Source organism: Neovison vison, chromosome 1, assembly GCF_020171115.1.
Source record: "Neovison vison isolate M4711 chromosome 1, ASM_NN_V1, whole genome shotgun sequence".
NCBI lineage: Eukaryota > Metazoa > Chordata > Mammalia > Carnivora > Mustelidae > Neogale > Neogale vison.
In genome coordinates, this window is record NC_058091.1 from 228,464,898 (window position 1) to 228,486,620 (window position 21,723).

Sequence of the window (21,723 nt, forward strand, 5' to 3'; positions counted from 1 at the left end):
TCATAGCTGGAGGATGAAGTCCAGACTTGGAAAGCATTTCAGACAGGTGTCAATGATCTTAGCCTTGGGCTCATTCTCCTTTTCTTCCACCCTGTGATCACCTCTGTGAATGGCTTTGGTGTATGTGTATGCTTTGAGATACCTCCCTCGTTTGCATTTGCTACTCCCTCTGTTAGGAACAATCTTCCCCTCTGCCCCTACTAACTCCTGTATATTTTAGCTCAGGACTCATTTCATTGAGTAGGCCTTCTTAAAAAATTCCAGTTTCCTTGCCTCCATTCTGGGTTAAATGTCCCCCTTTTGTGATTTCATTGCTTAACTTCTATTGGCACTTAACAAATTATTCTCTAATTGTTACCTAAGGTATCATTTTGAAACATTAATTCAGATTTTTTTTCTAATACCTGCTTTCCTTATGTTGTCTTCACCCTCTGAGGGGAAGAAAGGTAATCAGTAAAATTGTTTTAAGGGATAGACAAAACATGAAAAAATGGAGAATACAGTTTTTAGTTGAAACTGTCTGAAGCTTAGAATTCATAAACAATAAAGTCCGGTGTTAAAGGACTGTGGACATAAATAGATCAGGAAGAAAAGCTGGGAAGCCAGACTACCTCTCCACTAGACTAATGAGTCTTTGGACATCGTGGTTGTGGGGTGAAGTAAGATAACCAAGGAATGACTGTTGTAAAGGAAGTATCCAACGACCAGAGCCTATTGTGAGACCTTTTCTTTAGAATATGTCTTTTCCGAGTCTTATATGAAGCCTAGCACCTTCCAAGAGTAACAGGTATATTCTTCTCATGCCTACCTTGTTGATGCCATTGACAAAGAGTCACACAAAAGCTTCATTTTTTAAATTAATTCAAGCTCAGCAGTTATTACTAAGGTAGTAAGGTAAAAGTAGAGGGAATTTCTGCTAAAACCTTTTGGAACTGGTTTGTCCCCATTAAGCTCATAATCACCAGGAAGCATGTATAATCCTCTTGAAATCTTACAGTGGCAAGAATTTTACCTCTTTATCTGGGGAGCAGAGGACTATTATCTAAAAAATGTATTTCAAACATTTTAAGGAAGACGGTTTTTGATGAGACCTCTTAAAATGATTTTTTTTAAAAGAGATTCTGTTTATTTTAGAGAATATGCATCAGTAGGGGGTGGGGAGGAGCGGAGGGAGAAGGAGAGAATCTCAGGCAGACTCCACGCTGACATAGAGCCCAACAGAGGCTCAGTCTTATGATGCTGAGATCATGAGCTGAGCCAAAACCAAGAGTCGGATGTTCAACTGACTGAGCCACACAGGTGCCCCCAAATGAAACAGATTCCTAATGTTCAGTTGTTAGATGCACATATTAGGGAATATTACATTAATTAATTGTTGGTAATTCATATTAACTTATAAATTTCCTTTTATTACAACTATATGAGTTCACTGAAGGTCAGAGAATATGTCTTACATATGAATGTTGACAATAACTGGAAACCCTTGGGTTTTTTTTTTTTTTTCCTTGATTTGTATGCTATCAGTTTTGTGTATCCAGGTAGGTGATACACTATCACTGAGTTGGTTTAGGAAGGTATTTTGACCCATGTGGACCCATATGAGTATTCCTGTGACTTCACTTGGCTTCTACTTACCCAAGAGTCTGGAAATGGCCCCGAGGAACACATTTAGAAAAAAATATCCAGAAAGAGAGTTAATAGCACAATTAGATCACTAAGAGATCTTGAAATTACTAGATCTACTGTGCTGCAAATAGATTGATGGCAGGATGCTTCAGCATGCCCCAAGGTCCAAGGCCAAGGCAAGCCTGCACAGCATCTGAAGCATTACTATACCACGTGCCACACATTAAACAGGCCCACACTATTTACACATCCCATACACATGGTGTTCCTAGACTGTGCTAGTAGAATACCCATATGATCACTGGACCCTGAACTCCAGATGCAGGGTAAATAGTGACCATGTAGAAAAGGTGACTTGAATACACTGATAGCTACTCTTGGTTCTACAACCAAGAGTTTTAGGACTCTGGAATGCAGTCATTCATGTACTAAACAGTACTTACCTTCAAAGATTACATATATTAGAATTAACTCCAATGCCTAAATCCAAATCCACATTAGAAAACCGTAGGCTAAAATAAAAACGTGTTGGCATTCTTCAGTTCAAGCTCATCATTGTCCCTAGGATTACAGGAGAGGAAGGTAACGAGAAATGGAAACAGGCATCCTAGGACCATAATAACAATTGAAAGGAAATGGAAAAATTCATCAGACTAAGGCTGAGAAATTCATGAATATAGTCTCTTAGATATTTATTGTAATCTCCAAAAAATAAAACCAGAGTAAAGCCAAAGAACAAAAACCACTTTCTATATAGAATTCACATATAAACTTAATACCTAATAGAGCACATACTGTTTTTACACAATTAATTTCAATAAAGAAAACTTCACAATGTGAATACTTCGTAGCTTTAAACCCAGACAAGAGCTCCTGTGGAAACATAAAGAGTCACAATATTTGCTGTGCAGCTGTTAGTTTTCAACTACATGTCACAATCACTATATGAGAACACTAAGCTGTTACTCAAGAGTTTCTGAAGAAGAGCTCCCCTATATAGTCACTGAGGAGCCAGAAAGTGCCCGGTTACAAAGGCAGGTCTTCACCTGTGCATTTCCCAAGACCCTTGATGGGAAACATGGAACTCCAGGAAAATCTCTGGGCATACACCTTTCCGGTTGACATTGGATTATGCAATGTTTCGTGGTTTGGTGCATGGGCAAGATGTCTAAATCAGCTGTTCTAATGTGACTTTAAAGTCAGTTGTGTTCTGTTATGCAGTCTGGGGCTGCTCAACAGAGGACTGTGTCAGTGTTGCAGCTTGTCTTCTTCACGGGGACAAAAGCCAGAGAGCCCTGTTGGTTTTGATAGGGCCAGCTGGGCTCTCTACCAAAAAACAAGGCTCTTGAGCTGCCCCCACCATCATCTTTTCATTCACAGGGAACATAATGTGACCTTTCCCATTTATTGTCTGGCAAAATCTCATTATCAAATTTTTGCTGGGATCACATTCTTGAGTGTTCCAGTTGTTGGAGGTCCCTCATTTTCTATGCTCCTATGTCTGTGCGTAATTTCCCCCCCCGCCCCCGCTCATTCTTCAGTTTATTAGGGGTAGGAACCACAACTCTTCCCTGTTTGATTCCCACAGCACTGAGCTCTTGGTATTCAGTAATGGTGATGACTGACTAAACATTTAAACACGCTCTTAAATTATTATTCTAATGTTGGCTACATGCTTATGTTTATCTTTTTTTTTTTTAATTTGGCACAAAGTCATCCGTAATCTCCCTGCTTCTCCCACATTCACATGACTTTTTCAGTCAGTTTGAGAGCTGAGTACAAATTTCATGCTATCATATTTAAAATAGGGCCACACATTACTGATGGTAACCCAAAGCCATTTAATATGATTGGCACAGCCTCACCTGTCAGTTTCAGGCCACTGCTGTAGAAAGAGTGGAAGGCTTCTTATGATGTACAGATGGCCAAAGTTATCTAAAACTAAGTGAACAAGTCATAACCTGTCTTCCTAATGGTATCATGATTTACTCTGCTAACTAAATGAAAAGGCAAAGCACAGTATTAAAATGAGTGCTTTACTTTTAAAGTTAAAATGGCAGATAGGAATTTAAGGTAGGTGACCCACTTCAAATTTCATATAAATAAACACTTAAAGAGTTTTTAGTAATCCAGCACCCAGGCCTATTTTTTTTTTTTTTAATTTTGCATCTCACTTAAGTCCTAGGCCACCAATTACAAGATTAACCAAGGGGGTTTAAGGACGAGTTTAGGAGTTTCTGTCGAAATACCAAAGCAACTTAAGAATTCTGACTTTTGTTTCTTCTATATCACCAGTGTGGACAATTGAGAATTGAAAGTGAATATAACATTAACTACAACTTAAAAAGACATCAATATTTTAGAATCCCCAGGGTTGACAGTGTTCACTTTGCAAACAAAATACAAGGCTGAACAACAAAATAAACACACAAATGCAAGAAGAAAAATTCTTAGAACATGTGATCAGCATTTCTGAGAAGAATAAATAGGACTTTACCTTATGTGCATATTTTTTCTTAGGTATCTAAATTAGCTTCTTTTAAGAGATTTCTGGATTTAAGAAAGGAATGCCTATATAAAATAAATGAACATCCATTCTGTCTTAAAAATAAAATCCACAATTCTAAAGCGCAAAATTGACATATATTTGCAGATACTAAATGTTTGGTTTTATAGGAAAAAAATTACTTTGAAATAGGCACGGAGGAGTTTCACATGACACCAATAAGGTATTTACTGTATAAATTGCACCACTAGACAAATACAGCTACAAGAAATAATTTGAATAAGTTACACAGCCATCAAAGCATCTCACACATTCATTATAATTCATTCTTTCACACTAGTTTATATACACTGAGTAAGTCATTAAATATTGCACTTATTGGCCCATGAACCCTCAATTATGAGGTGTTGAAAAATAGAAAACAAGTCTATTTTTATAACATATTTTCATGCAACATTTAAGACATTTCAGTTCCACAAACACCATTAAATAGTTGTACATTTGGACAGTCCAACGGTATCACATCACGTCTGACATCAACAATATATTAACAGGAATTACAGGAAGTTTTCATTTAGCATACATCCTAGGGCTGATGAAACAATGCAGGGAAAACCATCCTACTGACACAGCAAACAATCCCCAGTTTCACTTGTATGAGGAGCATGGAACCACTAGACAGGTGTATGTCACGCTCACGTCCCTGAAAGGCTGGGTGCCTGTGTGGCTCATGTTCCATTTGTGCCCTTAAGAACAGCTTTCGTGAACCTAAGCAATCCCTACCCCAAACGTGAATATGGAAATATGGCCAATAATAATAATAATAATAATAATAATAAAAACCCACAGCCAACCCTCAGTTGTCCACTACGAAGGAAAGTACGAGCACAAGTGAATGAAAATACACAGGTAAACCCCCAACCTCACTTCAGCAGATAATGACTGGTGGAAACTCCACCAACAATGGTACTGATGGCAGGTAAATGGTGAAATTTTGAGTTTCATCTCCTGTTCTTAGTCCTGTCTTCAGTGAGAGGAAACTGCTTTAAAAACTATAATGAAAAATAGTATCAGGAAGTGGAAAAGAGAACTGCAACTGGAAAGTTCAGTTTGTCTCCCAGTTAGGTGTTCTGAGAGAGGTTTTGAACTCTTTTTTTTTTTTTTTTGTCTAGAACATTAGCAAAATGTATTTTTCTTTATTTTTGATGAAAATTATGTGTGCAAACATACAAATCAGTGTAAAGTATCTATTCTGTAGATCTTTTTAAACAAAATGTTTTAGTTACAGTTGGCACACAGCAAAAGCTCCTTTTTTCCCTGGTGCTGAGAAAGCACCATATATGAAAATTTTCCTTTATAAAAAGAGGGGTGTGTGTGTGTGTGTGTGTTGTAGAGGGACAACACCATGTAGGTGGCCCAAGTGTAAATATTTAAATCTACCAAAAGGAATTATTTGTTTGCTGGAGTGTCAAGCATTTCTGTAAAGGTCTTCCAGACAAACTACAATTATTCATGAAATAGCAACAACAATAGGTACATATATTTTAGATAAATTCCCTGGCCCTTGTTGCTGCCCTCTTAGGGGATACTGTATTTCCTGTATTTCTATAATCTGGAGCCCTGTAGGTACATTATAGGGAGAACAGGTTTTGTTTTGTTTTGTTTTTGGTCATCATAAACTTTGTCTTTGATCCAATTTGTCCCAATTCCTTCCCGAATAAGAAACAGGTTTATGTCTTTAAGGGGCTTTGGTCAAAAAATGACTTTAAATACAAAGCAATCCAGAAAGCTGATCCTACTGGTTCAGCTCAGTGGAAGGACTTCCCCAACTTACTAGGAAACCATGCAAGTGTAGGTAGTCAACACAAATGGGCAAAGTGAAACTGTGCCGTGGAGGTGGCATCTTCTGGTGGGGGGGGGTGAGAAAGGCCACGAGGGTCAAGCGGCTCACATGCTACCCTGACCTAGCACACTGGGTGAGCATACACACAGAGGAACAGAAGGTTTGAGTTACCAGTCATGCAATGTCCCTAAGTTACAGAGAGAGGAACCTTCAGACCCCCTCCTAAGTATTCCTCACCAACAACACCTGGTTGAGCATTCCAACAGTAGATGCAAATGTTTAACACTTTTTGGTCCGGAAAGGGTTTTAGTCCTGACTACGCGGTCAGATTTAGCTCACAGTTTTTCACCTGCAGCGGTTACCTCAGCCTTGAGAGAGCTTGGTAGAGTCTGGAGACATTTTAAATACAGTCTGACAAATGCTACCTGGTCAGCCTCAGGAGGCAGAGAATATCCTCCCTGTGCACTAAGATACACAGCAACCCGCGCCCATCATGATGAGCCTCTGGGAACACACTACCACACTTGGAAACTCAGGTCGCTTTATGAAGTTCAGTTGATAATGGAATATTTTACTTTAAAAAATACGTGAAAGTCTGTGTTCAGCATAGACATAGAATTAGTTTGAATTGGTCCCTGGAAAAGGAGTCATGTGCTCAACAAAAGGACTGGAACTCATCTGGATAAGAGTGAAGTAGGTGCAGTGTCCATACTCACTATGTGTTTGGGTAGATGGGGGTTTTGGATTAGTTTGATTATAATTTTTAGAATCTATGCTTCACATTTATCATAACCATGCGGCAGTTTTCTGCTATGACTGAAGGCATCACTAAAGGCATCATCGCTCACCTGAGAGATAACAGTCTTAGCACTCAATTACCAGGCAGCAAAGGGATAGTGACTTGAAGTGAACCTCAGCGGGAACTCTTAGAATCTACTGACAGGTTCACCAAGGCAGTAGAAGTTGTTCTGGGAAGGGGAGAGGGAGGAGGAGAGGGCGGCAGCAATGAACTGAGCTACCGTTCAGAAGCAATTGTTCTTGGGTTCCCGAACCAGGGGATGTGGCACTTAAACCGTCGTCTTAGGACTTCAGAAAGGTCATGCACCTTCTACATCCATTCACATTCCCCAACACCAAATGCCCATCCACTCTGATGGTCTCTGTATACATGCAGAATTTTCCAGTCTAGGTTTTCAATTGCATGAAGAATGGAAAGGAAGGTACCAACACCAAAGCTCTTGGAAGTATTTGCTCAATCAACAATCAGGGTTTGTCTCTAAGAAATTGCAGGGGTGAGGGTGGTGAGAAGGTGGGCAGCAGAGAAATTCATTCTATGAAAAATAATTGAATTGAATCATACAATAGAAGATGGGTGTTCAGAGTGTACACATTTACACAAGCATGTACTTTAAGGTATCTTCATCTTTAAAATACGAATATAGTTAGGCCATTGGTAAAAATGACTTGTGGTTATTTAGGCTGTAGTGGGAGTTGGAGACAATGTAGGAGGTTAAGTGTGTGTGTGTGTGTGTGTGTGTGTGTTGTTGTTGTAAAAAGGCTAAAAAACCTTGCAGTTACATAGCTACAAGTATTAATAGTTTGATGACAAGAAAACCACACTGTGGCTTTACCTCTTACAACAAAAACTTAATTTTAAAACTAAAATCTCTTCATGAAATGAGGAATAGAGAGTTTTCTCTTCCCACAAGCTTTATAGCAGGACTGTAGGTGAGCATTTACCTGAGCTCTGTGACAATCCATTCTGGAAACTTCTCAGTGAAATTCACACCAGCATGGGAGCTCTGGAACAGAGAATGAACTAGGAAGTTTCATCCACTTCCACAGAGGGCTGGAAAACGGAAAGTATCCAAAGTTCTTTGGCTTTGACACTTGCCCTCATGCTTCCCTGACTGGAATTAAAGTACTTCAGCGTAGGCATGCCTGACACCTACATGGGACATAGGCTTCTGACTTCGTTTTTTGGTTGTAGAGCCAATTAATGTCATTAATGTCATTTGCAATGATGTCTTCAGGGAAGGGGTTTACACAAAAGTAAAACACACCTCTTGACCTTCCACTCTTCTCACCTTGATTTTTCTTGCCCCTATACAATACTCCATAGAGGAAGGGGCTTGTAAGAGCCCTCTGAACATCATACTTAAGTCCTTGACATCTGCATGTATACATGGGAATGGGACTCAGAGGCCAGGAAACTTTTCTTGGCCTCACTGTTTCATACAAAATTAAACAAGTGAGTTTTAACAACTTTGACCTTGATCCTGCCCACATTCTGAGGTGGTTACAGAAATACTGTTTTGTCATGCAAATAGGCTTCTGATGCAAACCCGGTCTGCTTTGTTTGCCACCCTGGCTTTGTCCTGCCCTTCACTGAGAGTTCTGCGATTTTTGAAGTTCATTGGTGTATTAAAATGTAAAACATACTCGGGCCTGCCTTGCAGGATGCCAAAGTGGAGACTGATTACAAATGCATGGATCTTAAGCTCAAGGTGAGAAATGACCTGGGTTTGTTGATAACATCCCGCATGTACTCTTCTGTAAGTTTCATCTAACTTAGTAATAATGTATACAACCTAGTTCCTTGACTTGGAGATGGTTATTATCCCACAACACACTTACCTACCAGTAACCTTGCTCCAGAGACTTATACCCAAAACCTTCCCAGGAACTGTGTCTAGTTATGGAAAGAGGAAAAAAATTCTTGACCATAACCACCAATGCAGGGCAACAAGAAAAATCACCCTAATGCAACTGTCCTTCTAAATCCACCAGTCTGTGCCTGCTGCCTTCCTCAAGTCTAGTACACTGCACTGTTAAGGATGCCAGTTTCCTTCGGCAGCTCAATTAGAACAGCTGGTGAGATCTGGGGGCTTGTTATTCTCAGATGGTCTTAGAAAATCTGGGAGAAAAAATGAGGGTATTCGAATGGTTTTCTCCCCCTGCCCCCACTCAATTGCTTCTGGTGTCCTAAAGTGTTGGTTCAACTTTTCTTAACTCTAAAGAGTGTTCTCTCAGTAAGGTAGGCACCTGTAAAACTTACAGAATGCAGACAGAGATGTTTTATAATTGGGAACAATGGGATTGAAAAAGACTACAGATAAAAATTCTTTTCCTCAAATTTAGAGCCATTGGGATTTTAAAAAATTAATCTATTGAGTAAAAGAAGTAAGGTGAGGGGTGAACAGAAGGCACTGGTTGTGGAAGCAAGCGTCTATCCCTCAGGAAGAGGGGCTCTAACAAACTTCAAATTCATCTCCATTCCATGCTTGAGTGATGGTTCCAGAAAGCGGGTGGGAATGGTGTGTGTATAGTGGAAGGCAGTTACTAAGGAATGGGGAAAGTCAGTCCTTTGAGAAGTTTGCAGCCATTCCTACTCTTCTTGGCTTAAAGCCTTCTTACGTAATGCCTCGAGCTGATGCCTGACAGTCTGTCTGTGTCCTCAAATATTCCAAACATTGGGCAGAAATAGTGGCACCAAGAGCCCTGAATTAGGGTCACTGTTTATGTACATAACTAAATTAAGAAGGTGGATTAAACCGAACTAGATTTAATCTCTAAGAAAATTTGCAAGGGTTTCAAATACAGTATTCCTATTTCTTGATAGTCAGTGGTCTCCTTAGTTATTAGTAAGACTGAAAACCAGACACATTTCCTGAACAGTTAAACTGACAGGACCCATGATGGGCTCCTGAGAGCTCCTCTTACCCGCACCCCCACCCCCCCAGCCCCAATCAAGCAATTCCTTGGTTATCATCCTTACAAGTGAATCGCAAATTTGAACCCGAGGCACGAAATTCAGTGGTAATGAAATTACAGTCTGAGGTCCCAGCAGTAGCTTAATTTTGAGAAGAAATCTGAAACAAAAAGAGCCTACAAAGACGAGTAACAAATTACATGCAAATATCAGATGTTTATAGATGGATAGTCCTTACAAATTCGAGATCACATATTTGCCACATATTAACACGGGAAATCTTCCACGAATTGAATGCGTGTATGAGCCATTGACATCAAAGATTTCCCTCAAATAATTACTAGGCAGTAGAAATGAAGGTTAATCGACCATTTATAAATGCTGTTGGTTGGTGATGGGCCCCCTCCAGCTGCCTGTGTGTGTGTTGTTGGGGGGCGGGGCATTAACAGCCACAGTTGGGCTGTGGCGGAGGAGGGCTTTCCTTGAGTCTTGTGTTCTGCTTGGCGGCAGTGATGGCCGGATCCGTCTCCAAACTCTCGGACATTTTGTCGCAGATGATATCCACAAGACGCTCAAATGTCTGCTTGACATTAATGTTATCCTTGGCACTTGTTTCAAAAAATTCAAACCCTGGAAGAAACAGGGAGAAAGACAGCTTGGTGATTTTACACTTCTGCTGAAAGTAAATGGGACTTGATGATGGTTTTTCCCTGGGGGCTGGGGCAGACAGAAGATGTGGACCTAAGATGCGATTTGAACAAATGCTGTCTTCTTGCTACCAAGTCTTTTGTTCACAGCTACAGTGACATTTGATTTTTCCCTGTCAATTTATTTATGAATTGAATGAACCACCACCACTAAATCTCTTCACAAAAGCTTATTAGTAAAATCCTCCACCCTGAGTCTGTCTTTGCCTTCCTTTCCTCCAGCTCTGAGCCACCAGGAAGCTTCTTGGAATCTTTTTTAAGATATGTAATTGGGCATATTTTCCTTATCCCTTTTCAGATTCGTCATAATTGTCCATGGGCATGTTTTCATTAACTTGAGGCTTAGAAGACTTCATCTGTATGTTCGGCTGCTAAAGGGACTACGGACTGCCTCACCACACTCCCCGGTGACTCCTCCTGAGCCTGAGGCTCCACAGCCCATCCATGATGAGCTTTTGGGAATGTTTCCGTACTGAACTGGACACAAGGTGGCACTAAAGAGTCAGTGGATTAACCTTAAATGCGCTTCAACCTCTGGAAAATTGTGTGTCCTGTTAGGTGAACAGCTCTCTGTGGCTTTGGTGCATATTTTTCTGGGGCTTCTATTCTCTATTCTATGCTCTCTCAGCAGCAGTGTTTTTACTGGCATCTGGAAAAAGACACCTGATATATATCAAAGGCGCTGCCAGAATTGTAAGAAGGTACAGAAGAGGTGGTCACAGTTGCACACTTCTCCCCATCCCTGTACCTGGGCAGAAGCAGACTCAAGCTGCTGTTCTGTACACAGTCTTATCACTATTGTTTGCCTTCACATTCCACGGGCTCAGCTTGCCAGTTAGTTGCCATGACAACCTCCCAGTCCATTGAGGGGACTTTGATTTAGGATGTGCTGGGCAGGACACAAAAACGCTTTCCTAATCCATTCTGAATTTTACGCCCTATAAATCCTTCTGGTTACATCTGGCCCTATCTCAGAGGAGCCACATGGATTCAGAATGATTAAATCATGTGATTTCATCTCAGCTCTTGGGACCCAAGGGGGGAAAAAAAAATAGACTCATATTTTACATTCATGTCTAAACCCTCTGATAACCCAGAAATACTTTGTTGATCATCCTCAGTATTATTTAAAATTAGTAGTTCTCTGGAGTTAAAATTTCTAATTTAGTTATGACAGATGAGTGGTTAGAGGACTATATATGAGCTTGAATTCCGTTAGCTAGTGTGTATTCTATTTTTCCCCTTGTGTTTTAACAATTGTCGGGCTGGAGTTAAAGGAGCATGAGTGGGACTGTAAAATTTCACTGGATAATTCAGAACCCCCTTTGGCTTGTAGTTTGCTTTCATTATAGCTCTGAAAAATTCTGGATTTCTTAGCAGAAAACACAAATAATTCTTTCCTAATGTTTTTACAGTCTATAGAGCTCTGTCATTTGTCTTACAACAATTTGATCCAGATTCTGGAGAACTCAGCTGTGGAACTAAACAATATCCTTATTGCAAAGATGTTAGAACTACTTTTCCCAGTGCTAAGTGAAGGATTCTTTAAGTCCCAAGATACTAAGACCCTACTGCATTAGTTAAGATCCCTGAATAAGACTTAAGAGAGAAAACATCCGCTAACTGGGCACAAAAATTTCATGTCCAGCTTCAATTTTCTCATCTCTTCTGCTAACACTTAGTTTTCTTCCTAGTGCTACTGGAGAAGGCACTGAACTTGAAGGTATCATAAAAGATTTGGCCATCGTGATGAAACCGTAACCCAGGTAAGCTTTTGTCAGATGGGATTCCTTAAACCTGGGCTTTCGGACAGACTTTGCTGCTGGTGTACAGCTTCAGGTCAGTAATACGATCTCTATCCCAAGGGCCAGAGTGCTCTCAGGGGCTTATAAGAGTTTCGAATAGAAGAGGGTGCCATGGTATGGAAGCAAGATGGATTATCAGTTGGAAGATATGAAATCTAAGTCTACTACCAAGTCATGTTTTTAGTGTCCCGTTATTTATGACATGGGCCTTACTTCGTTTACAGAGAGAGCTATCACGAGGCTCAAATGAGAAAATGTATGTACGGGTTCCCTGCAAACCAGATGCTGCTCTGATAATAGTAGTAATAGTAAACACACAGTTGAATGGTTAGCGTTTAACAGGTACTCTTCAAAGCCCTTAATATACTGTAACTCATTTTATCCAGGAGGTGGTGCTAGTACTGAAAAAAATTCAGCGGTTAGGCAATGGAGGCACAAGATTGTCAAGTAGTTCAGTTCAAACATCTCTTTTGCTCAGCTGGCTTTGAGCTACTAAACTGGCTACTCCCTTTCTCCCCCAGATACCTACAGAAGTAAGCAGTTATTGGATTCCAGCTGAATTTTAAGTTCTACGCTAATTAAAACTGCACTATATAGATAATAAACTTTTATCATTTAAGTAATTAGAAAACAATTAAATAGATTTAATAATGACTGAGGAAAACACCTTTTCTTAATGGTATCAAGGTGGCCATCAGGCCCCCTGCACTGGCAGACTGCCTCACCAAAGTGAATTTTTGGGTTTCCCCAGTGTATCTAAGTCTTAAAAAAAAAAAGCACAACTAAATTAAGAAACGCTGTATTGCTTAAAATTGTTAACCACCTGAACTTACAGTGAGTATTAATCTTTTTGCGACGTTGATGGATGCTGAGAAGTGGGGTGGCTGACAGTTTCTTAAGACAACAGTGAGGTCTGCATTATCAGTGGACTCTTCCATTCTAGAACAATTTCTCTACAGCATGAGATGCTGTTTGAAAGCATTTTACCTGTAGCACTTTTTTGCACAATTGGAGTCCATGCTCTCAAGCCCTGTCACAGCTTTGTAAACACGGTTGAAATGACAATGGGCTTACAATATAACAATCTTAACAATATCCTCAGTAGGAACAGATTTCACTTCAAACCCTTTCTTTGCTCATCCCTAAGAAGCAACTCCTCAAGTTTGACCACGAGATTGCAAAATTCAGTCATATCTTCAGGTTCCTCTTCTAATTGTTGTTCTTTTGCTATTATACAAATCTCCATGGTTACTTCCTCCACTTTAGTCCTGAGCCCAAAGTCCTCCATGAGGAGTGTAATAAACTTCTTGCAAACTCCTCTTAAGGTTGATACTCTGTTCTGATCTCTTCCCCTGAATCACCAATGCTTTTAGTGGTATCTAAAATGCTGTCTTCTTTTCAGACTATTGTCAATTCCTGTGCCCAGATCCACTGGATGAATCACTATCTATGGAAAGTGTAACCTTCCAATGTAGAAGGCTTGAAAATATCAGTGACCCCTTGATGGTGAGGAGACATGAAAACAACATTCATTTTGTGGCACATCTTCAACATAGTTCTTGGACGACTAGGTACATTGTCATAAGCAATACTGTACATAAGCAATAATGTCCTGAAAGGAAATTTTTTTTTTCTGAGCAGTAGCTCTCAACAGGGGCTTAAAATACTCCCTACACCCTTTTGTGAGCAGATCTGCCATCATCGAGGTGGTGCTGTTCCTGGAGCATAGGCAAACTATACATAGTATAACTTTTAAGGCCCCTTAGACTTTTGAAATGGTAAATGAGCACTTTTCCATTATGGAGATGGCTTCTTCCCTTAAAGCCAGAAGCTAGCTGAAGTTGGTTTTTGACTTTCGCTTCTGCAGCTTTATTCTCAATTATGCTTTGGCCTAATGGAATGTTGTGGCTGGTTTGATCTTCCCTCCAGACCACTGTAAGTTTTTCCCTATCAGCAATAAGCTGTTTGAATTTTCTTATCATCCATGTATTCACTGGAGTAGCACTTTTAACTTCTGTCAAGATTTTGCATTCACAACTTGACTGTTTCATGCAAGAAGCCTATCTTTTGGCGTGTATCAGCATAGGAAAGAAGACCTATTGCATGACTTCATTTGAGAGAAGGCCCCAAATGAGCTAGTTATTTACCTCAAAGATCATGTTCATAGACAACTGTAACAAATGCAATGAAAACGTTTTAATGTTACACCAAGATCTGAGGAGATCAAATAGTTTTGGAAAAATGGTGCTCATAGACATGCTTGATACAGCATTGTAATAAAACTAGCTTTGCCTCCATCTCTACACTGTATTATAGATATAAAAGTTTCTGGAAATGATTATTGTAGCATCTAGTTGTTTGGATTCAGGGCAGATCTAGGTTTACAGTGCCGTAAGTGATCCACTATCCAGCTGATTCATAATCAAGTCTTTGTGAAGCCACTCACACCCTACACCTCATGGATGTATAAAGCCCATGGCCTAAATCATAACAACAGATTCCAACACCTCACCCTTTATTCTTCTTTGTTGGATTTTCAGGGCCATCCCCTCCCAGTATTTTAATTTCAACTACAGCAAGGTGACCTTATTCTTAGAAATCTTGAACCAGTTTTTCTTACTAACATGTAAGACCATTTTTAATTCACTAGGTGGGATAGTGTGGTTCTGGAGTTTAAATAAGTAGCCCAAGGTTACACAGCAAGCGGACCATGAAGGCTCACAGAAATCTGATAAATAGGTTACTGATTTAGCTTCCAGGCTTCGACACCTGTCCCTTAATCTTCATCAGCCAGTATTCATAATGAATTCACATCCTCTGTCATTTCTCTTTCTTCCCTCATCAATACCTTTCTAATTCCCAACTTGTTCCCAACTTGGATGAGTCTTGTGCTACACTCCAGAACATCTCTGGTTCATGTCTTTTCATGCCTGATTTCAAATGATTGTTCCTGCCCTTTCCAAAGGTTATTATAGGCACCACTGGACTTTACGTGTGACCTTCTGCTTCAGTTCCACTTGACAGTGAGGGACTCCACAGAAACAGGGAAATATTTTGTATGGAAAAATGGGCTGAAGAAGGGAAAAAAGCCAAAATCAAACTTGTGTTCTCCCTACTATATATATTGTTAAAGGGGGCAGTAGAGCATGGTGATGCAAATCAAATTACACTCGAGCGCCCAAGAGTTGTAATCCTACAGCCTGACATTATGACATTGGATGGTTACTTGTATCTGCATTACCTGAATGGGTTATGTACTTCTATGCTCCACCCCAGACATACTAAACTGGAATCACAAGCAGGGGCAGGGCCTAAATATGCATTTCAGAGCTCCTTGGAAGGTTCTTTATGTACATGAAGGGTTAAGGTTCAATATTCTCTGTACACCCATGTTCGTAGCCTCATCATTCACGAGATAGAATGCAATGCAAATAGTCATTGACTGATGAGTAGATTAACAAAATGTGGTATAGAATTGGTAAAATGCATTACTCAGGTATAAAAGGAAACTGATCCATCTGCCAAATGGACAAACCTCGACATTATCTCCTAGTATAAGCTAGTCCCAAAAAGACAAATACTGTATGATTTCACTTGTGAAGTACATAGAATAGTCAGATACAGAAAGTGGAATGGTGGGAGCCAGAGGCTGTCAGTGAGGGAAAAAGAGATTAACAGTTTCCATTTTGCAAAATTAAAGGAATTCTTGAGACCAGCTGCATAGCAATGTGAATGTACTTGTTCACCTATATGCTTAAACATGGTAAACATTATGTGTATCTCTTTAACCCAAATTAAAAATTTTCCATATTGATAAATGCCTACATGAAGAAACAAAAACTCTCTACTTACTTACTCCTCAGGGAACAAGAAAAAGAAAAACTGAAGACCAGTGTGAGCAGCAATAAATGAAATAGAGACTAAAAGCTGTTGATTTGAAGACAGAAAACAAAACTGACATGTAGCTAAACTCACCAAGACAAAAAGAAATAGAGCAAATACTGGAAACAGAACCTACAAAACTAGAATGGTGAAGACGTAAGAACAAACCAATCCGTAGTATGGAGAATGTATCAGTAATCAAAACTTCCCCAAAAAAGAATGCCCCAAAGGCAAGGGCTTCACTGGTGGATTCTATCAAATTTTATTTTATTTTATTTATTTTTTTAAAAGATTTTATTTATTTGACAGAGATCACAAGTAGGCAGAGAGGCAGGCAGAGAAAGAGGAGGAAGCAGGCTCCCCGTGGAGCAGAGAGAGAGCCCGATGTGGGGCTTGATCCCAGGACCCTGGGATCATGACCTGAGCTGAAGGCAGAGGCTTTAACCCACTGAGCCACCCAGGCGCCCATGGATTCTATCAAATTTTAAAAGACGAATTCATGTCAGTCCTTCTTTAAACTCTTCCAAAAAATTCAAGAGGAGGAAATACTTCCAAGCTAACTTTGAGACCAGCATTACTCTGCTATCACAATGAGGACACCAGAAGAAAAGAAAATTGTAGGCCCATATCCTCAATGAACATAAATCCCAAACCCCTCAAGACAATGTCAGCAATCCAAGTTACAATACATAAAAAGAATTCTACTACAAAATCAAGTGCTTTATTCCAAGGAGGCAAGAATGGTTCACCACCCATTAATTAGTGTGCTACACCACATGAACAAAAAGCATACAATTATTCTGTGAAGATGCAAATGCAGCACTGGACAAAATTTAATATCCATTTATGATAAAACCTCTCAACAAGGTAGGTATTGAGGGAATGTACTTTAGCATCATAAAGGCCATATGTGACAAATCCACAAGTAAGATAACACTCAGCGGTGAAAAGCTGAAAGCTTTGCCTCTAAAATCAGGAACAAAGATGTTTTCTCCCACCACTTTTATTCAACATAGTATTAGAAGTCCTTGCCAGACCAAAAAGGCAAGAAAAAGAAAAGGCATCCATAGATGAAAAGAAAAAATAAAACTATTTGCAGAAGACAATGTAATGTAGAAAATCCTAAAGACTCCATCAAAAACCTCTTAGGATGGGGCGCCTGGGTGGCTCAGTGGGTTAAGCCACTGCCTTTGGCTCAGGTCATGATCTCAGGGTCCTGGGATCGAGTCCCACATCGGGCTTTCTGCTCAGCAGGGAGCCTGCTTCCCTCTCTCTCTCTCTCTCTCTGCCTGCCTCTCCATCTACTTGTGATTTCTCTCTGTCAAATAAATAAATAAAATCTTAAAAAAAAAAAACCCTCTTAGGACTAATCAGTGAATTCAGTAAAGTTGCATGATAATCTGTTGAATTTTTATACACAAATAACAAAATAGAGTAATTCAGGAAACACGCACAACAGAATAAAAACCTAAGCATAACCAAGGAGGTGAAAACTATAAAACATTGTCTTCATCGATGTGTTTGAACAATAAATGAGAAGATACTTTTTGGTCACGTAATTAGAAAAATATTCTTAATATGTCCAACCTTCTCAAAGCAATATATAAATTCAATGCAATCTCTACCAAAATCCTAATGCCACTTTTAACAGAAAAGTAACCAAGAGTCCTCACATTTACATGGACCTACAAAAGACCCTGAATACACAAAGCAGTCTTGGGAAGAACAAAGCTTGAGGCATCATGCTACCTGATTTCAAACCATATTACAAAGCTATGGTCATCAAAACAGTATGGTACCGGAATAAAAACAGGCAACTAAATCAATGGAACAGGAGAGCTCAGAAATAAATCCACACATATATGATCAATTGTATATACTTGGCTCATTTGTCATCAGTGGGAAGGGATTTCTCTGCAATAAATGGTGCTGGGAAAATTGGCCAACTTCCTCTGAATGATTACAACTGGCTCACTAAATTGCATCATATACAAAAATAAACTCTAAATGGGTTAAAGACCTAACTGTAAGATCTGAAACCATAAAACTTCCAGAAGAAAACATAGGTGATCAATTCCTTGATGTCCGTCTTGGTGATTTTTTTTTTTTAATCTGACTTCAAAAGCAAAGGCAACTAAAAATAAACTAGAGGAACTATTTCAAACTAAAACAATCTCTGCATAGTGAAGGAAATCACCAACAAAATTACACAATGCCCTACCAAATGGGAGAAAATATGCCTGAATCATAGATTCGACAAGGGGTTAATATATAAAATGTATCAAGAACTCCTACAATTCAATAGCAAAAAAGGAAACAATCAGAAGAGAATCTGAATAGACAATTTTCTGAAGAAAACAAATGGTAAACATTAATACAAAGGGGATCAGCATCCGTAGTCGTTAGAAAAATGTAAATAAAACCCACAATAATATCACTTCTCACTTCGCATAACAGCTAATATCAAAAAAGTTTTGGTGAGGGAGTCCAGAAAGGGGAATGCTTATGCACCATTGGTGTAAACTGGTGCAGTCACTATTGAAAACAGTATGGAGGTTCCTCAAAAATTTAAAGATACAGCAATTGTACTTCTATTTTCTTAGAAAAATGAAAACTCTAATGGACCCCCATGTTTACTGCAACCTTATTTATAATAGTTAAGTGCCTATGTATAAATAAATGGACAAGGAAAATGTGTATTGTGGAAGGAAAAGGAAATATGGAATGTTATTCAACAATACGAATCTTTGCCATTTGTGCCAACACCTGAATAGACTTCAAGGGCATTATGCTACATGAATTAAATCTGATGGAGAAAGACAAATACCATATGATTTCACTTGTATGTAGAATCTAAAACAACAACCGAAAAACTCTCAAATACAAAGAACAGATTGATGGTTGCAAGACACACAGGGGACTGGTGGATTGGAGAGGAGTGAAGGGGGCTCAAAAGATCGCATTATAAAATTAAGAAGTGAAGGAATCACTATCTTCAAACACCACTGATAGGAATGGAAAATGACCCAGCTCTTTGGAAAACAGTGTATTCTTGTATAGCAATGGCTACTCTATGTTCTGAAATGCCATTTGTTTTCGAAAGATGTTCTGGGAAATTGAGTCTCTCTCTCCACCCCTAGGAAAATCATAAATGGCATCTGGGACACTTGGACCGTCTTCAACTTCACTTTGAAAAAATAGTAAGAATTGCTATTGTTTCTATAAAGGGGAAGCAGTTCCTAAAAATCATACTTTTCATTTAATTATTTAAGAAGTCTATAATTTGGGTTTAGGTTTCTATTCTCAAAGTCCTAAATAAGACCTTTCACTTCCAGATTCTAATTGCAACTCTGTGGAACTGGATGAACCAGAGTGGCAAAAAAGGTCATTCTGCTGCCAGCTGGGTGAAATTTGGGCCCAGAGTCCAGATTGCTGTGTAACAGGATTAGCTGGTGGTTAGCTTTCCAGAAAGAGTTCAGGAAGAGCCATCAATAAAGATTTGGATATACTGCCTCAAGAAGGGCCCCAGAAAGCCTTCTAAAGCTGGACAAAAGAAGAACTCAGCCAAAGGTTCATGATGCTACAGTAAGTATTCAAATATTCTAGTCTTTAAGTCCTGTCATTAGCCAGGCCTGACCAGATGGTACCTTTCTTCTGCTTTATCAGGATTCTGAATCTATGCAAGGGTTTGTATGATCTTGACAAATCACAGTGGGTGTAGAGAAGGTTTTGTCTTTGGCCTTTCTCACTCCAGACATGAGTTTAACATTCTCCATAGGTGGGAGAGGTTTAGCTTCAGCAGGAAAAAGGAAAATAAATGCAAAGGACAGCAGTACAATGACAGTAGCCTGTGCTATGACTGATCCTTTTGTGTGAAGGAAGTCTACCTCATCGACTCCCTCTGGTGCCACCCCTTCCTAGATGTATACCACCGCCACACACACATTCAAATCATCCCTGTGCACTCCCCCTCTACTGCAGAGACTTGATCCAAGGTCCTTGCATATATCCTCTTGAGATTGCTATGTATTCTGTTTGGCCCCCAAACTGGTAAACATTTAACATTTTTTTTTAAGATTTTTTTTTTGATTTTTAAATTTTTATTTATTTGAGAGAGAGACAGTGAGAGAGAGCATGAGTGAGGAGAAGGTCAGAGGGAGAAACAGACTCCCCATGGAGCTGGGAGCCCGATGCGGGACTCGATCCCGGGACTCCGGGATCATGACCTGAGCCGAAGGCAGTAGTCCAACCAACTGAGCCACTCAGGCATCCCAATCTTTAACATTTTGACCTAACCTTTAAAATAGTGATGTCACTCTAGAAATAACAAAGATGACAACATAGATCATTCTGAACTTTGCTCCCCTTGCATAAGGAGAACAACTAACAAACAATTATGGATGGAACAGATGCCTTTGGAGAATTCTAAAAGAAAGGGAAGAGGTTGAACAACCCCCTGCACCACAGAGATGAAGAGAGTCTGCATTAGAGAGCTAAGAGGAGCGGCTTCACATTACGGTCACAGGACTGCACTGTCCCTCACTCAGGCTGATGCAGTACCATGCTCGAGGTCTCCTTGAACCTACCATGTTTTGAGTGGGGAAAGAGAGGCCAGCATAAACATGGTAATTGCTTCTGGGAAGCCTCTGCTCCTGTCTTGCTCCATAGGAATTTTTGGAAAATAAGCATGGCTCTGTCACTGGGACTTTTACTGTGACAAAGAAGGGAAGAGGAGCTTCAATAACCGACACCCACATCTTGTTAGACTGAGTTTCCACATTAAGCATGCAAGTAGCAGTCCCCACCAGGAGCTTTGCTCATCTACATATGGTAGCATAGTCTGGCCAAGACACAAAGCAACCTGGGGGTCTGCCTGATCCAGGTTATCAAAGAGCTTTGAGGTTCTTGCAACTTGGCCTGCCCCATCTAAGCAGGGGAGCTTAGAAAGCTTAGAAGCTGCTTTGCCCCATTATGCTTAAGCAAAGAGTAAAATAGGCAGAGGTAATCCTGTGCTGAGTAAAGCTGGAGGCCCTCTCTGGCTTGGAAATAGGGGGCACAGGTCAGATTGAGTCAAGACCCCAATGTGAAGCCTTGGGGGCTTTGGAGCCAGTTCTCATAATGGGCTTTCTATTCCTATGCATTGTAACCTTCAGCTCACCTGACCGAGATATGTAACCAGAGCACAAGAAAACTGCACAGACCATCCAACAGGTGTGCCTATGGTGGGCCATGAATAGAGAGCACAGCCCATGGCTTTCCCTCTGAGCAGAGCAAATGAGTGGCAACATCTGGCCAAAGAATTCAGTGCACAATCTTGCCTGATTCAGACTTCCAAACAATATGCTGTGCAGCCAAGTAGGCCCACCCTGCCAAGGCAGAGAAACTAATTCATTGTGCTATCTACCCTGAATATAGTACTCAGTCCTGTCTTGCAAGCCTGACCAAAGAACCCACATCAATGTGTAGTTCATCATACAGCTTCACAGGAGCAGGGAACCAAGGCAGCAGTCCTATCTAACTTTACTTAGAAGCACACATCCTGACATCAGAGCTGGGGCAGTGAACTTGCCCCCAGATAGACCCTAATAGCAAGCCCCATCAATCCAGGGTTATTATAAGCATACAAGTCCAAAACCACAACT

At 40.0% G+C, this 21,723-nt stretch overlaps 1 protein-coding gene and 1 long non-coding RNA gene across 3 annotated transcripts in view; one reads left to right on the forward strand and one right to left on the reverse strand.

Annotated features, from left to right (window-relative positions):
* LOC122889325 overlaps positions 1–12,236 on the forward strand; it is an 88,107-nt gene extending 75,871 nt beyond the window's left edge. Inside the window, exons 2-3 of the long non-coding RNA XR_006380880.1 lie at positions 10,693–10,895; positions 12,089–12,236. This is a non-coding gene — a long non-coding RNA (uncharacterized LOC122889325). The remainder of the gene's footprint in view (positions 1–10,692; positions 10,896–12,088) is intronic.
* The window catches only part of RAB3C (RAB3C, member RAS oncogene family), a 301,793-nt gene continuing 282,363 nt past the window's right edge, over positions 2,294–21,723 (reverse strand). For both annotated transcript variants that reach the window (XM_044224378.1, XM_044224370.1), the window contains exon 5: positions 2,294–10,317. In XM_044224378.1, the coding sequence (XP_044080313.1) occupies positions 10,130–10,317 (188 nt within the window). In that variant the 3' untranslated portion in view covers positions 2,294–10,129. The remainder of the gene's footprint in view (positions 10,318–21,723) is intronic.